The sequence below is a fragment of the Podarcis raffonei genome, chromosome 10 (genome assembly GCF_027172205.1).
Source record: "Podarcis raffonei isolate rPodRaf1 chromosome 10, rPodRaf1.pri, whole genome shotgun sequence".
Classification (NCBI taxonomy): Eukaryota; Metazoa; Chordata; class Lepidosauria; order Squamata; family Lacertidae; genus Podarcis; species Podarcis raffonei.
Window position 1 is genome coordinate 51,760,266 of NC_070611.1, and position 17,378 is coordinate 51,777,643.

The window sequence follows — 17,378 nt, forward strand, 5'->3', positions numbered from 1 at the left end:
CAGGGCAGATGGGCCTGCTTCCATCTGCAAAGGGGTCACCTGCTTCTAGGTGACAAGCCTGCACCCCCCTGTTCTGACAACTCTTCAGTTACTACCACTTTCTTTCCCTCAAATAAACCTGAGATTATTTCTTTGAAATAATGCTAATTTGAGAGCTGTACTGACTTGTGCCTCTGATTTATCTAAAGCACAGATGTAATACAGGAAGAAATGGCAGTGTTTCTCATACAGCACAATAAATATGACTCCAGATTGAGCTCACCTGGAGGAGCACCACTAATAATGTCAACTCAAAACTAATGAATCATACCTTCTCTTTCAAGCCATAAGGCTGGCAATACACAGAAAACACTTTGGCCATTCCCATCTTTAAAGAACTGGATACTTTACTTAAATAAGCAATAAAGACAGTTGTTTCTTAGGAGTTGTTTAGGCAGAGCTTGGCTTTCTGGGATTACTTGCAATTAATATTTTTTGTTAGTTAAACCTTTCCCTAGAGGGTGTGTTCTGAAAAAAAAGCCCTGTCTGCAAAATATGGCAAGTACCAAACAATGAGGGGATGTAATTCTGGCAGCAGGGCAATGCTTAGGAAGTACGTACTCAAATCCTGTTACCACCTAAGGGTGAGGGCAGAGGGTAGGAAGGGAGTTACAAATGTACCTCCCATCCTTTGGGAGTGCAGCATAAATCCTCTGTTCTGAGTGCCTGGTTCAGTTACACAGAATAGCTTTTGAATCTGTGTATAACAGGGAGGAAAATCTCCCTCTTATTCACTCACTAATTCCTCTTCTGTTGCTGAGTCACCACTGTTGATAGGATAATGTTACTTACAGCCAGAGAAACTGGCAGTGCAAAAGTGAAATGCATACACTTAGAAGCATCTTAGTTCTCGGCACAAGCTCAGAGTGTATCAGTTAATGCAAATAAAACTTTGATTTGACATTTATCATCTGCATTCAGGCCTTTTGGTGTCTGAGAAGGCAGCTTGCTTGCTTTCCTTTGCAAGCAGTGTCACAGTAGCAGTAAATTAGCGTTCGTTTTAGGAAATGATATTTTTAAAAAGGTGTATTGGGAAACTAAACTGTGGAGCAGATTCTTGTAGTTGTGTCTATGTATTGTCTGCAGTGATTTGAAAAGAAAAGAAAGATAATATACGGTATCTAGTCACCTGGTATACAAGTAAACTCTAAGGTGGCTGAATCACTTTCCTCAGGCCCATGTACGTATATTATTTTTTCATTGCTTGTTGATGCCATGGGCTACAAACAGTCTCTGGAAACATCAGTTTCATTTATATTTATTAGGTGAGATACAGACTAAGTTAGTTGTATTTAATTCCCCTTGAAATTATGGGGTTTAAGATAACCTAGACTAGCTTTTTGCACTGATTTCAGTTGTACGTGTATAACTAGCTTAAAGGTAAAGGACCCCTGGCAGTTAAGTCCAGTCACAAAGGACTCTGGGGTTGCGGCGCTCATCTCGCTTTACTGGCTGAGGGAGCCAGTGTTTGTCCGCAGACAGTTTTTCCAGGTCATGTGGCCAGCATGACTAAGCCGCTTCTGGAGAAACCAGAGCAGCGCACAGAAACGCCGTTTATCTTCCCACTGGAGCAGTACCTATTTATCTACTTGCACTTTGACATGCTTTCGAACTACTAGGTTGGCAGGAGCTGGGACCAAACAATGGGAGCTCACCCTGTTGCGGGGATTCAAACCGCCGACCTTCTGACCGGCAAGACCTAGGCTTAGTGGTTTACACCACAGCACCACCCGTGTCCCATGTAACTAGCTTAGGAAGCTGCAAACATACCCCTGCTTACCTGAGAGTAAGAACCACTGTATTCAATAGAGCTTCCTTCTGAGTAAACATGGTTAGCATTGCACTGTAAGTCTAGCTCCAGCACTCAAAAATGTATCTGCAGTTCTTCAACAACAAAAAAGACACTTTTAAAACTTTGAAAACATAATAATTGTACAATTCCTTCTGCAGTTGCATCTGTGCTTTCCCTTCAGTGTTGTAGGCCTCATCAGACAAAATATATCAAATGTAACGAAAAGAGCAAATATGCAGTATGTAACTTGAAAAAGAAAGGAACAGCAAGTCTTTAAAAGACAGGATCCCATGGTTTAAATCAGCAGGATCTTTTTGGTTACAAATTGCCCCACTGATAGCTTGGTGTGAAACACTGTATAATAACTTTCTTGATTATTACTCTAAACAATGGGATTGGGCCACTTATAAATAACTAATTTGACTTTAGCTGCATGATTCTTGCTGAGGTTGCATTGCCATGGAGATGATCTGGCTTAGATGGTCTGAACAGTAAATATTTTTAAATGATCAAACTATCCTGGCCTTAACTCTTGAAATCTTTATTCTCCCTAGTAAAAGAGAGCTCCTTAAACCTTCTTGGCCTTAAAGTAGGGTTGCCATATTTTAAAAAGTGAACTTTGGACAAACTCTAAAAAGAAAAAAGAAGTTTTTGAGTTGTTTTTTTTTTTTAGGACATTGACATACATGGTTTCCCCAGACATTTTTACCAATTTTCAGAAATTCCGCCTGGACACTATTTTCGATGAACAAATCGCGGATATGTCCAGGAAATTCCAGATGTATGGCAGCCCTGTATGACTTTTGGTTCAACGCAGCTTGGCATTCAGTGCTAGGATGGCTGTACTTCTGCAGTGTAAATTAATGAGAGAATCGAAGATTATAAATAAACATAAATATATAAGTAGTAATATCTATATATGGTGAAGGAGCTGCTATGAGACTAATCGGGTTTTTTTTAAAGCTCTTTGTATGATGCATTTTTAACATGTTTCACACTGACAGTTGCATACTTTCCTCCGTCAAGGGATTATGTTCTTCCTCTTACATTTCCTCATCCCACTCCCTTCTAGGCTAATTTACTGCAGCACAAACAGGTTGAAATTCCCTTTAGATCCCACCGCTATTTTTTCAACAACAAGACAAATCGGCTTAAAACCCACAACTTCCATAGGGGAAGTTGTGTAGGGTGTTAGGGAAATGCAGGGAAGTTTAAAACGTTTTCTTTTTCACTGTAGTGTCTTCAAGGTTAAATTCTGTTTACTCCTGGCCCGTAAGATGGAAAGTCTAAAAGGAGAGGAATGTTTCTTACTGCAATAGCACTAAATGCGCATAAACTTTTGGAACTGCCTTGAGCAAGCCATGAAATATTTATAACTCTGCAAACCATTTGTAGCCATAAACAAAAATGTGGCCGTGTGAAATGTATTCATATTTTCCAACATTTCTTTTATAAACTAAAACAAACAAACAAAACAAAAACAGTATAACTATCTCAGTTAATTTATTGAAATCATTCAGTCCAAAAATTCAAAATGATAGAGACATTGCATCAGTATGCTTTCACTTGTCAGAATTGTAGAGTGAATTGGGGATTTAGATGTCATCTGGTGAAATCACCATTGAGACAGAAGACCCACTACTACAGTGTCTCAGATAGGTAACCACTGTCATGATTGTTGCTTCAGTTTATATTCCATTTTTCTTCATGGCAATATCCATGGGGTTATCATATGACCTATGGTTGTCATACACACAAATGTTGTATCTCTGTTCAGGAGGCAAGGGGAATGCTTGCAAGCCCTATTCAGTGGCAGAACTTGGTGTCTCAAATTTCAATGGTGTGGTGCCAAAATTTGGCATCCCTGCTTCTCACCTTCCATTCTACACCATAGCTGTGGGGGTCCCAAAGACCCATGGGCAAGACCCTAAACCTGCCTTCTTCCCAACATCTCTCTGTGTGGCGCAGTCTCCAGTCTTCCCGATGTTGAGTGGGGGCTTGAACTTGCACGAATATGAGTGGAGCACAGTCAAGGACCCTCCTTTATCAGGCCAGTGACCCTGATTGTGCACAGTTCTATTCACATTCAAGGAATTGTGAGTACAAGTCCCCTGCAAACCTACCCCACCCAAACTGGGGAAAGTTGGGGACTGAGCAAGAGGAATATTGCATAGGTATATTGGGGATGGGGCTTGCATTCACACCCCTGCCTCTTGTTCACAGATAACAGCATGTTCAAGTAAATGCTTGAAAGCATCTAATATTGTGATGCAGGTTAGGTTGGGACATAAACCCCCTTTCAGACTTAGAGCCATAGTAAAATGAACATGCACATAGGGGACAATGGCATTGCGGCAGCAGGCTCCTCCCTGTCCTGTGCTCATAAGATGTTCGTAGCGAAGCCACCATGTGGTTTAGCATGAGCTGTTTGCTCTCAAAATAAATAGATCCTCCCACCATTAGCGAAATGACAAAAATAGTAAATTCCATGCCCAGATGAGGCTAAATGGAAATTTTGTTATTTGACTAGACAAATGAATTTGAGACTGTAATTAAATGGTTCCTGAGGTTTCTTGGTCATTACTGTCACAGCACAAACTTCTTAAAAAGCTTCACTGCATGATTTCATTAGAAATCAGTTGTATGTGTGAGTGAGTGGGTTATCCTACAATATGCAAGAACGGCTCTAAGAATGTGAAGATATATAGCAAGTTATCTCTAAATTGCAAATGAAAATCAAAACAATTCAAAGTAAAAAAGAGAAAACGTTATTAGTTCCCACTTTATGATTGGTCTTTTTTTGCTATTCAGTGCATAGGAGGATATAGAACCTTGTAAGCTCTTGCCCTTCACTGAGTCAAAAAGTATTCACATTGGTGATTCTGTTCTGATTAATGTTTGAGTTTCTAGAGGACAGAATTTCTTGTGGCAGTGGTAAATAAAAACGTAAGCAATATTTTGTGCTTCCTACAGGTGCAGAACAGCACTTTTTCTTGTACAGGCTTGAGTAGATAGTACGGGCGGCCTAACAAAAGCAATTTCTTGCCACTTCAATCTTTTTTAAAAAGTTGCGATGTATAGTCTAAATTAATTGTTCTCCAAGAAAGAATCTGCTTGCTGAACAAACACTTTCACAAGATGTCTTCCTTAAAGACAATAATAGCTACTTAGGTTTACATGATACACGTCCATTATGCATAGCTCCTGGCATCAATCCCATCACTGAGATGTCAACAAATGAAGGTTGCAAAATCTCTGGTATTAAAGTATAAACATACTTTTGAAAGGATTCTTTATTCTGAAAGTATTTGTGTTAAAATTCATTCATAAACAGAATTCTGTTAGTGGTATTTATGGTGCTTACAAGAAAGTTCCTTAATGTTTTGATATTGTAATAAAACACATTTGGATCTTGTAGTGCTCTATGACTATTAAAAGCACCATAATAATCTGAAGGGCACCCTTACACTTACAAATATTATTTTTATTTGCGTAGCTGAAGCCATTACAGTTATAGGTGAATATGCTTACATGTCTCAATAAAAGTGATTTTAAATAGTTGGATCAAAGCCTCAGCAGTCACAGACACATTTTATATATTCATTGAAAATGGAAACTAAAGTACTGTATTGCCTTGGTTCTATTGAAGGATGAGTCTTACTCTTAATGAAAATCAGGACCATAGACAACACAACTGCATTAAAAAAGGAAGGGTTTGTAAAAATAACAGTTATGTGAATATCATTTTGATTATGTCTTTTCAGAATGAGGGTTGGTTTTTGTGTGTATGGGTGTTTGGTAGAGGATCCAGTTTTTGCATCTTTTCCCTATAAGCTGGTCCTATTTGGCCTGGACCCAAATGCACTGTTTTGCATTCACTGGATGGTATGATTCCCCCACTGACCCTAGATGGTGAAGAATTTGCTCCCTTATGTGTTTGACAACAAGGTCCATTTGAAATTCTTTTCGAGAGCCAAATGCAGGGCTGTTTAATACTAAGCATATTTTTATCAATGTCTATATTTATTTTTCCCAGGAATGCATGTGCTGGTCCAAAAGCCACCCACATCCTTCTTTCATGCAGAGCATATATGCACTTGCAGCCTCTCCCGAGGAACAAAATGAGAGAAAGAAAAGCCAAGCTTTGTTTGCCAGCTGAAACTGCCTTCCAACCCTTTGGAATTTCTTAAGCATTTGTTCCCCCTTCTTACCATGATTAAAATTGCATCCAGCCTTGCTAAAAAAGAAGGCTGCTCAGCAGATCCTTTAAGCCAAAGCTTTGCTTTAAGAAAGAAAGAAATAGCTTAACTTTTAGACCTTTCCATATGAAAACTCCTCCCCCAACTTTCCTCTTAGCACTTCTAGTACTAATGCAATACTAGCCGTTTTCTATTAGTTCCTCATGAAGCAGGGGGCGGGCGGGAATCTTGCTAAAGATGGATAAATGTATTTATGCTGGGAATAAATAAAAGTACTGAATATTTGCCGCTTTCTTTTCAAAAATGTGATGATCAACTTTAAAGATGGGGGAGATACAGCCTTAAAAAGTCTTTTAAAAAGTAAGGCTTGCCATATGATGGGGATTGCAGCAAGCTTTGTTAATATCTGCCACTTTTAAAACAACATGGAAGGAGTACATTAGTGAATTTCTGAGCTTCATTGATGTAGTAGGCCAGTACTCAACATCTAAATTTTTTTCTTTTTTAAAAAAAAGATTAAATAAAACTGAAAAATCACAAAACATATTATTGCACATATGTCTTATGCAATAGGTGCCCATGAGTCTTTTGCAACCACGTTCTACACCTGGCCTTGCTTTTTAAATAGATGCAATAAATCAATATATCCCGACAACAAATTCTGCTGTTCGAGTTATGCAACAGAGGCTTTTATGTGCACCGCTTAGCAGTGCCAATGATTAAAAAGTATAGAAATGTGGTAAATAAAACAAATATTTGTAATAGGATGATTTCCATGACCAAATAGAAGACGGGACTTGTAAGATATAATGAGGCTTCTCCAAAGTCTTTTCATTCAGTCTTAAAAAGATAACATCTTTGTATTTTAACGTTTTACAATTTAAAGCAAATCAGACATGCAAGGGCTTCATATAGGGATGAATGCCTGCTAGCATTCATACTCTGTGTGGATGGTTCATGTTCCATCATGTTGCCTGATTTGATCTCTGTAGCTTGTCTTTCACTGGGAACACACAGTCCCATGTGGCTTTTAGACTGTGAATTTGTGATTCAAGTTTGGCTATTGTTTCCTCTGTTCCCACAGTTCCTTTTGGAAAGACATCTACTCCCATGATTTAGGAAGGATGCAGGAAGGATATGGCTACTGAATGATTGCATAAGTGATGCAGAGAACATGAAATGTAGGGTTCAAAGAGCAATGATGGCATCTAGAATATTTTTCAGTTCCTTCTGGAATCATAAGTGCAAAGAATTATTTTAGCTTGGGGGAGAGTCGCTTGTTAAGGGCAGAAGATTATGATGGAAATTGATCTTGAGTTGGTAGGTCATATTGCTGTTGTATTTTTACTTACGCTGCATAATCACTGTACAAGATGTTATGCAAACAAGGATCCCGCCAAAAGGAGCTTTCAGTCTGAATTTTCGCAGTGAGGGAGGGAGTGATGATAGAGACAGGGTAAGAACCAGAGATACACATGCATTTGCAAGGCACCCAGGCTTCATTGTACAGTAATTAGGAATATAGGATTTTTCCTATCCTTTGTTGTTCCTGTAGTTCACTCCTCCCTCTGGGGGCACGCCTCCTTGATTCTGGTTTAATTTGAAAAATGTCCAAGCTTAATTTTGGAATTGGAGCATGCAGAGTCTACCCCAGCTTCTAGTTCTCTTGCATTTTTCTCCATTCTGTGTTACAGATGTGCTTGTACACTTGGATAAAGCATTGCGGAGGGACGGGATGGGACGGGACATTTTTGATGTGATTGTATTCAAGACTACTTTAATATTCTTTTCATGCAGTATTTTACTGATGCAGCCATATGGCTGGAGGGGAACATGTCAGCTGTCTGGTCCAACACCCTCCTCATTGCAGGAACATGTGTTAATAAATATCACCAGATAATATTAATACAGCTGTATGTACAATCACATTAATGTTTGTGGTATTTAATCAATGTACACAACAGCACTTGTTCTCTTGTACTTGTTACATACTTTAAAAAAGCAATTTGACTGTTATGTGCACCAAGATTTTTCTTGTGATAAACAAAACTATGAATAATTCCTGATATACCAGTTCTACTTCAGTAATATGACTGGATGAATCAAATTCAGAAATCCAAAGAGAAATTAAGGTGAAGAGCATTTTGGAGAATGTGGGAACTGGAGATTTTAAATATGTTAACCAGCACTTTGAATTGGGTCCAAGATAAACCAAGAGCCAAGGGTTATAAAGTAGTGGTTTGCCCTAAATATGGGTTGTTGTCGGCACCCTGATCACAATATCTTGCACCGGTTGTAGTTTCTAAAGATAGCCGACAATAGATAGACATGCCCATCTTCCTTAATAGATCTTGTTGGTTTTCCAGACCAACACTTACCACTCAGCTGTATTGTGCAAACTAATTGCCAGTTTTGAAAAGGGCAATAGCTTTGAATAACCTAGGAGCAAAACAGGTGATAAAACAATTTCATCAAATGCTGTAACTGTTCTATAAAATATTATTTCTGACAACAACAACAACAATTATTTATTATTTATTATTTGTACCCCACCCATCTGGCTGGGTTTCCCCAGCCACTCTGGGCGGCTTCCAACAAAGACTAAAAATACACTAAAATGTCACACATTAAAATCTTCTCTGAACATCCTTCAGATGTCTTCTGAATGTCAGGTAGTTGTTTATCTCTTTCACATCTGATGCAAGGGCGTTCCACAGGGCAGGCGCCACTACCGAGAAGGCCCTTTGCCTGGTTCCCTGTAGCTTTGCTTCTTGCAATGAGGAACCGCCAGAAGGCCCTCGGAGCTGGACCTCAGCGTCTGGGCAGAACGATGGGGGTGGAGACGTGTATTTCAGGTATACTGGGCCAAGGCCGTTTAGGGCTTTAAAGGTCAACACCAACACTTTGAATTGTGCTCGGAAACATACTGGGAGCCAACTTAGGGCATTTTCACAAATGGCATTGCAATTCCCCACTCTTGTAGACAGAATAAAGCTCCACATTGGTTAAAATGCACAATTAATTTTAAAGTGTCTCATTTTCACTTTTTATTCTGCATTTATCATCATTTAGAGTTAATACACTGCAAATCATAATGTGCTCTTAGTACTTCTAACACACTTAGGTTGATAAGTTTACATCAAGAGTTAGCTTGGCCTAAATTTGTTCCCATTATATTCTAACACTAACTTAATTTGGACCATGAGTACACTTACCAGTACTCTGCATGTGTTTTGAAAATGCAGTCTGTAGAAATGAATGGCTATGCAAATAAATATCCAGTACTACTAGCTCTTAAAACGTGGGTTGTATTTGTCATGATACAAAAGGAAAGGGTTGTGGGCATGTATTGTAAACTTTATTTTGCTCATTCCATATTTTGCCAGCATCTAACATCTGTATTCATTTTCTGGGGTCTCCTAATGGATTACTTTCATCTGCTTTGTTCCAAGAGTAATACTCAATTTCCTGAATTTATAGGTTGCAATAAAATCCATCCGTAAGGACAAAATTAAGGATGAACAAGATATGGTTCACATCAGACGGGAGATTGAGATCATGTCATCTCTCAGCCATCCTCATATCATCACTATATATGAAGGTTAGTGACTGGTATTCTTTTCATCATCTGTACCATTTACTCATTCAGTTCTAAATTTCTTATATCCTTTTACATCAGGGGTTCTCTATAACCTTTTTTCCTACCTACTTGTAAGAAAATGTGCTTATTTGTTTAATATCATAAAAGTTCATTGTACACGAATAATAATGTAGTAAAAAATCTTTTCCATTCCACTGTGTTGATATGGTCGATATATACCAGTCGTTATGGTGTTTGGGAACCTGCAGGAAGAAAAATCAAGTGCTCATTTTGCTTCTCTACCTGAGGAGGTGGGGGGCTAGGTTAATAGGATCTTTTTGCCAGCTCCACCACCAGGATGTTCCATTCAAAAGCATTCCATTCCATTGCTGTTGCATTTCCATTTTGTCAGTTTAGTCTGGCAAAAGTGTAATAGGTAGTTGTCATAGCAGCATCTTGTCACTATATAGCTGGCAGAGGAACTGTGATGCAAAACCTGGCACTGATTACGTATTCACTGTCCCATAAGTAAATGAGGTGACCTCACTCTGGATTAATGTTATGCATTTTGAGTTTTTATTTTGTGTTTATTTTGTAAACTGCCTTGTGAACTTCAGATGAAGGGTGGTGTATAAATTTCATAAATGATGATGAATAAATGATGGTGATGATGATATTGTAACCAAAAATTTTCCTATTGCTTCCTGAGATCACAGAACATGTTTTCATCTAAGTCTGGGTACAGCTGAGCATCCTTTTGAATCAAGATAGCAGACTGAACTTTTCAGAACTGCATGGATTTTTGGATGTCTTAGACTTCAGCAAGTCTGCGGTTGCTAGTATTTAATAAACAAAAACTGTCATTCATTGCTGACCAGAAATACCATTAAGTGTGAAATAATCTGCTAGCTTGATCTGCAGATTGAGAAGAAAGGCCACCATGAAGTTTCTCTTTAATCAAATGTAGTGCACTGAGGAGGGAATTGGCATGTCTTTGGGCCTCTGTGGAGGTATACTTTTGTGACTGAGCCACACTGATGAATAATGGGAAAGGGGCATATTTTAACCTGCAATTAAAGTTTTACCTATTAAGTAAATCAGTTAAAACTCATACAGTCTTAATGGAAACCCTATTCTGACAGCTGATGCCAGTGATTTAAACAAGGAATTGCTTGGAATCATGTTGCAGTATCACATATTGAGTTGTTCAAATACATGTTCTGTTAGTTGAAAGGAGATGAATATCTGACTTTTTTATTAAATAAAATCTTAATAGAATTTCTAAACAGGGAAAGGGAGGACTTCTGCGCCAGCACAAGGGTTGCAAATGGAGCACATTTTTCTGAATGTAGACTGGAACTACCCAAACACACACACACACACACACACACACACACACACACACAAACACAGCACTGCAACTGTGTGTCTCTCCCGTGCAGTTAAACTACTGAACAGTCTGAACCTATGCAGAGTTGGGGATGGCCAGTCTTACTGATTTCAGTGGTGTGCATAACAACATAGGAAATGGCTGTACATTTAAAGATAAGCAAAAATAAAACAACACATGTCGAAGAAACCCTTTCCTCACCACCTTAATTGTTAGCCCAGGAGCAGAAAATATGGTTGTACAGCTGTACAGAAGTATAGCTTTCTTCTTACACAGTGAATGAGTTTTGTCATATATTTCATTATTTTCAAAATATAGCAGCCTCAGCTCCTCTTGAATTCTTAAGCAGCATTATTTCCTTTAAACATTTGAAGCAATACTATAATCTTTTTGCATTGATTCATCAGCCAGTAGTTTATCCTAGAGAGGGCTTTTATGTAACCTTTGCATCAGGAATGGAGACACTGACCCTCCAGCTGTTTGACTCCCACTCCCATCAGTCCTAAACAGTATGACCAATGGCCAGGGATGATGGGAGACAGGACCCATTAACATCTGGAAGGCCAAAGATTCCCCATCATTGTTTTAGAAGGCATTGGGTGGAGATGAAGAATCTATGGCTCTTCAGGTACTACTGGACTTCAACTCCCAGCATGGGATAGGTTGAAGGTTGGTTCTGCGTCTGGAAACATTGAAGACTACTGGTTTAATGGATGTATCAAGACTTCCTGGTGTGAGCACTATTTTTTGCTGTAAGGTTTTTATATCAAGATTCCAAACACTTGCTTTCCTTAAACAGGATCCATGTTTGGGTACCCTTTTGACCTTGTTTGGCTAAAGGTGATTAACCTCTGCATTTGTCAACTCAATGTCAATACAAACCGCCCGTTTTCAATGGTGGCCAAAATCCTCATGTATGTAAACAGGCTTTCTTGTTTCAGAATTCCTTTTGTAACTTGATCAAAATGAATTTATCTCCTGGATTATCTGCAAGAGGCAGATCCGCAGTTTGGAATCAGGAGAAATTCCATCCTCTCCACAGGACTCTAATTGGCAGCCTTTTGACTGCAGCTGGAAGGGAAGTGCTTTCAAGTAATTTTTTAAGGACTGAGTAGATTAAGCTGACTTTTCCAGAAGTGTTCTGATTTTCAGAACATAAATTTTAACTTAAAAAGCAAAGCTCTTTTTACCTTTTACCCCCTGAAATCCCTGTGTTCAAGAGTTAACTTTTTTTGAGCGGAAACATTATGCTGTGGACATGCTAACCTTCTGGCAGCACTTTATATAAGTTTAAAACCTGAAAACAAATGTAGCCTGAAGTTCCTTATCCCTACACAGCCATACTAGCCGGTAGAATCCTTTCAGCCCTGGAAATGTCCTTCTTAGTTCCATTGTATGATGGCTGTGTGAAAAATAAATGTTTAAAGAAGCTAATATGTGCTAAATAGTGCAGCAGAAATGAATTCAAATCTAAAGTCCTGGCCTTGTAGTGGATTGATAAATATTCCTGTTATTGTGAGCCTGCTCCTACATTCACATGATGAATAAACCACACTTTGCTGGATTTCGTTCCACTGTAATCAGCCATACAAGATACAGTATTCTATTGTCACAGGAAGATGTAAAACCAAATTGCCAGAAATGCATACCCCCCATAATTTTGTATCTGAATTTTTATGCTTTGAGCAAAAGAGTAAATGCAAGAGTGTAAGCCAGATTTGGCAAAGACCAAATCTGGAAGTAATTTGTAAGTCTCAAAGCATGGTCTGAAACCATTTGGTGCAGCAGCCTTGCTAAGGTTAAGCTAGTCTGGCTCAGATCAATGCCTGGAGAAGAATAAGCAATGTCTGCCTAGGAGCTCTATGTACATTGAAATTGTTGGGATTTAATTTATTTCATTTCTAAAGCTTATTGACAACTTTTTGCTAAGATGTTCCCAAAGCAGTTTATAATATGATAATACCAACAACACCAACCATTAAAACAAACTACAACTAAAAGCTATAAAATAACAATATCACAATGCAAGCAATTACAACTGCCAGAGGAAACCAACCCGAATCTCCAAAGTGCTGAATGAAAAGAAACGTGTTGATTAGGCAGTGGAAGCCCCTCAGTGGTGTTGCCACTCATTCTCAGGGAGCAAATTCTAGAGTCTGGGCATGATAATAAAAAATGCCCTGTCTTTGGTCCCAATACAGCATGCAACATGCAGCAAATGAGACTGCAAGAAGCGCACACACACACACCCTTTCCCACCAGAGCAGGTTGATATGGGGAGAGGCACTCCGTTAAATAATAATAATAATAATAATAATAATAATTATTATTATTATTTATTATTTGTACCCCGCCCATCTGGCTGGGTTTCCCCAGCCACTCTGGGCAGCTTCCAGCAAAGATGAAAAATACACTAAAATGTCACATATTAAAAACTTCCCTGAACAGGGCTGCCTTCAGATGTCTTCTGAATGTCAGGTAGTTGTTTATCATCTGACATCTGATGGGAGGGCGTTCCACAGGGCGGGCGCCACTACCGAGAAGGCCCTCTGCCTGGTTCCCTGTAACTTGGCCTCTCGCAGTGAGGGAACCGCCAGAAGGCCCTCGGAGCTGGACCTCAGTGTCCGGGCAGAACGATGGGGGAGGAGACGCTCCTTCAGATATACTGGACCGAGGCTGTTTAGGGCTTTAAAGGTCAGCACCAACACTTTGAATTGTGCTCGGAAACGTACTGGGAGCCAATGTAGGTCTTTCAAGACCGGTGTTATATGGTCTCGGCGGCCGCTCCCAGTCACCAGTCTAGCTGCCGCGTTCTGGATTAGTTGTAGTTTCCGGGTCACCTTCAAAGGTAGCCCCACGTAGAGCGCATTGCAGTAGTCCAAGCGGGAGATAACCAGAGCATGCACCACTCTGGCGAGACAGTCTGCAGGCAGATAGGGTCTCAGCCTACGTACCAGATGGAGCTGGTAAACAGCTGCCCTGGATACAGATTTGACCTGTGCCTCCATGGACAGCTGTGAGTCCAAAATGACTCCCAGGCTGCGCACCTGGTCCTTCAGGGGCACAGTTACCCCATTCAGGACCAGGGAATCCTCCACACCTGCCCGCCTCCTGTCCCCCCAAAACAGTACTTCTGTCTTGTCAGGATTCAACCTCAATCTGTTAGCCACCATCCATCCTCCAACCGCCTCCAGACACTCACACAGGACCTTCACCGCCTTCACTGGTTCTGATTTAAAAGAGAGGTATACCTAGGTCCTAAGTTCTTCAGGGCTTGGTATGTTAATACTAACAACTTAAATTGGGCATGGTAACATAGGCAGCCAGTGCAGATAATGTAAAACCAGTGTAAGATGGCTCTGCACTGGAGGACTCCTTCATACCCTGGGGTGGTATTCTAGACTAGCTGCAGTTTCTTTACCAAGGGTAGCCCTCCCTAGAGTGCAGTGACAGATATCACTGATCTCCAAACTCTATGATGACCATACCCAGTGGCTTAGATGTCAAATAACAATGGGGGCAACATGGCGGGACCCTGTAGCATTACTGCCAGGGAACTGAGCAGAAGTCACACGGTGCTGCTCTGTGGAAACAGTTGTCCAGGTACTCAGTGGGGTTGAGATGTAGATCATTTAACAGACTGAAGACTACTTCGCATAAATGGAATGTACGTATAAAGGACCAGGCTCGTTAATTTATACGGGGATGGCATGTTGAACGTAATTCTATTGCCATTCTATATTTTAAAAATGAAAAAACCATATACCATTCCACTCTGAATGCCCATGGTCTGATGCAGAAGTGTCTTTTCTCTAACTGACGAAAATGTGCATATAAAAACAGCAAAGATGTGGAAACTTCTGACATTGTCCTCAGTGTATTCAATGCAGAATGCCAATTGTTTGATTTTGTTACTTTATCATTAGCAACACCATCTAACTACAGTTATCTAACCACTTCCTTTTTATTTCAGCCTTTGGCTTTAACTATATTATTTCCATTGTTTACATTTGATAACACCCAAGATTATAATATAGATTTTCCTAGAGGCTAGTGATTAGGAATTGAAGTAATATAAACTAAACTAACCTCCAGAGTCTCACGCTCCATAGTCCTTGACTTCCTTGCATTCAATATACTTTAACACCTAAATAATACTCGCTTGTTGTAAGGAGGCCAGGCTATGAAAGTGGGGGGGAAAGCTAGCACAACACACAGCTAACACAAAAGAATTTGTGTTCTTTTCTAAATATACTTTTTATGTTATACACTGTGACCCAGCATGGGCCTCCTAGAGCTAGGCCCCATTCAAATATTTCTCTTGCTTCAGGAATCTCTGAAATAAGCAGTATAACAGAATGCAGAAGGTATCTTTTCTATTACCCAGACAGGATCTGGGTAATGATGGGATCCATCATTAATTATTAATTCAAAATATTTGCAGCACTAGCCAAACTAATCACTGGAACATTCCCAACTGCCTTTTTGGGGGATGGTGGGAGGCAGGGAAATCCATACAACCCAGTACAGTATTCTGCATTTAGTTGAGGCAGTCTCTGATTCTCAAAGTAAGGAGAATATCCTTCCTGGCCGCAATTAAAAATTAGAATAGCCACACTGTAGCTCAAGTATCCTCAGATTTAGTGGGGTGGACTTCACGTGCAATGCAATTTTAATAGCTTCCAGCTTAAATCCAGTAAACTGGATTATATGATTGGGTAAACTGACAAAGATCATGCTAGTACAAAAAGGTGTGTTTGTGTGTTGTGCTTGATTTGATTGGCTAAATAGCACCATTCTCATTTCCCCCCAAAATTAGGCTTAAACTTAATATGTTTTATTGGATTTGGATAGTATGTGTTAACAGGGAAAATATTTGTCTGTGTGTCATTAACTTAAGACTCCTGCAATTTAATCACTTACTTATCAAAGTTTTTTGGGTTTTTTTTATGTCAGTGTAATTTAAAGCAAAGGGACGTGGGTGGCGCTGTGGTCCAAACCACAGAGCCTAGGGCTTGTCGATCAGAAGGTTGGCGGTTTGAATCCCCGTGATGGGGTGAGCTCCCATTGTTTTGTCCCAGCTCCTGCCAACCTAGCAGTTTGAAAGCATGTCAAAGTGCAAGTAGATAAATAGGTACCACTCCGGTGGGAAGGTAAACGGCGATTCTGTGCGCTGCTCTGGTTCGCCAGAAGCAGCTTAGTCATGCTGGCCACATGACCTGGAAGCTGTATGCCGGCTCCCTTGGCCAATAAAGCGAGATGAGCGCCGCAACCCCAGAGTTGGTCACGACTGGACCTAATGGTCAGGGGTCCCTTTAACCTTTAGCTTTAATTTAAAGCAAAGGCCTAGAAATGCTTTCCACTTAGATCTACATAAGTAGATGGCATACAACTGATTTTAGATCTTATGAATGGTTTTCCATTATTCAGATGTATTTTTTTTTAAAAAAATATTCTTTAAACTGAATAGTTTTCAGATGATTTTATTGAATGAGAAGGTTATTCTATCATCTGTCCCTAAAATTAAAGACCAACTCACTTGCTGCTCTGATTTGGCTGACCTTTAATAAAAGACCACTTTGTATCATTGCAAAGGTACTTCTGTCTGCTGCTGTAAGGAGGGTAATAAAAATACCACTTTATGGAAAGACACCAGATGGAAGGAATGTCAACATACTGGAACTAATTTAGGAGATTGCTCTGATATAGAGCAAAGGCATGAGGAGAATTCAGATGGTTCCAATGTGAAGAGATTGGCTGCCTCTCTTAAAACAACAAACTAAAATTCTTATCCTGGGGTTACATGTAAACGGAAAGCATTCAGTCCTCAAGGTGGATGTCGGTTTAGAAAAATACCGTACAACTACCGCTTTTATTCTCAATTTAGGATTCCAGAAACAGAAATAAAGTGGGATGTGGGAATAGTTTTACTCCCATTTTAAACATATACAAACAAACAGTTGTAAAAAAAACCTAGCCAGTGTGTAAAAGATGTAGCCAAAATAATGTATAGCTTTTTTATTTGCTTTTCTTAGCCTGTGCTTGTCCCATCAGTATACACATACTGTTTCTACCTTTTCACATATAAACTCTTATTTTCAGCTTGCCTCACAAGAGTTTCTACTTTTTCATGAGCAAGTATGTTTTTAAGAGGAAAATTATGCCTCATTGGATGCAGTGAAATTCCAAAGTTCTGATCAAGAAGAGAAGTCTGTGTACTAGCAAGGTTTCCTTCGCAGTTTGGAGCTCTGAATAGAAGCTGAACTCATCATTTCAGGCCTTCTAAATATAGCTGACAAAATGCATTCAGGAGTTATGATAGTACAAGTAGATGTGATGGAGAATAATGGATTGAGAGGTTACAAAATGTACTTCAGT

The 17,378-nt window shown here is 39.6% G+C and overlaps 1 protein-coding gene across 2 annotated transcripts in view; it reads left to right on the top strand.

Moving 5' to 3' along the window:
- The window catches only part of NUAK1 (NUAK family kinase 1), a 47,556-nt gene that overhangs the window by 14,244 nt on the left and 15,934 nt on the right, over nucleotides 1–17,378 (top strand). For both annotated transcript variants that reach the window (XM_053406346.1, XM_053406345.1), the window contains exon 2: nucleotides 9,511–9,631. In XM_053406346.1, the coding sequence (XP_053262321.1) occupies nucleotides 9,511–9,631 (121 nt within the window). The remainder of the gene's footprint in view (nucleotides 1–9,510; nucleotides 9,632–17,378) is intronic.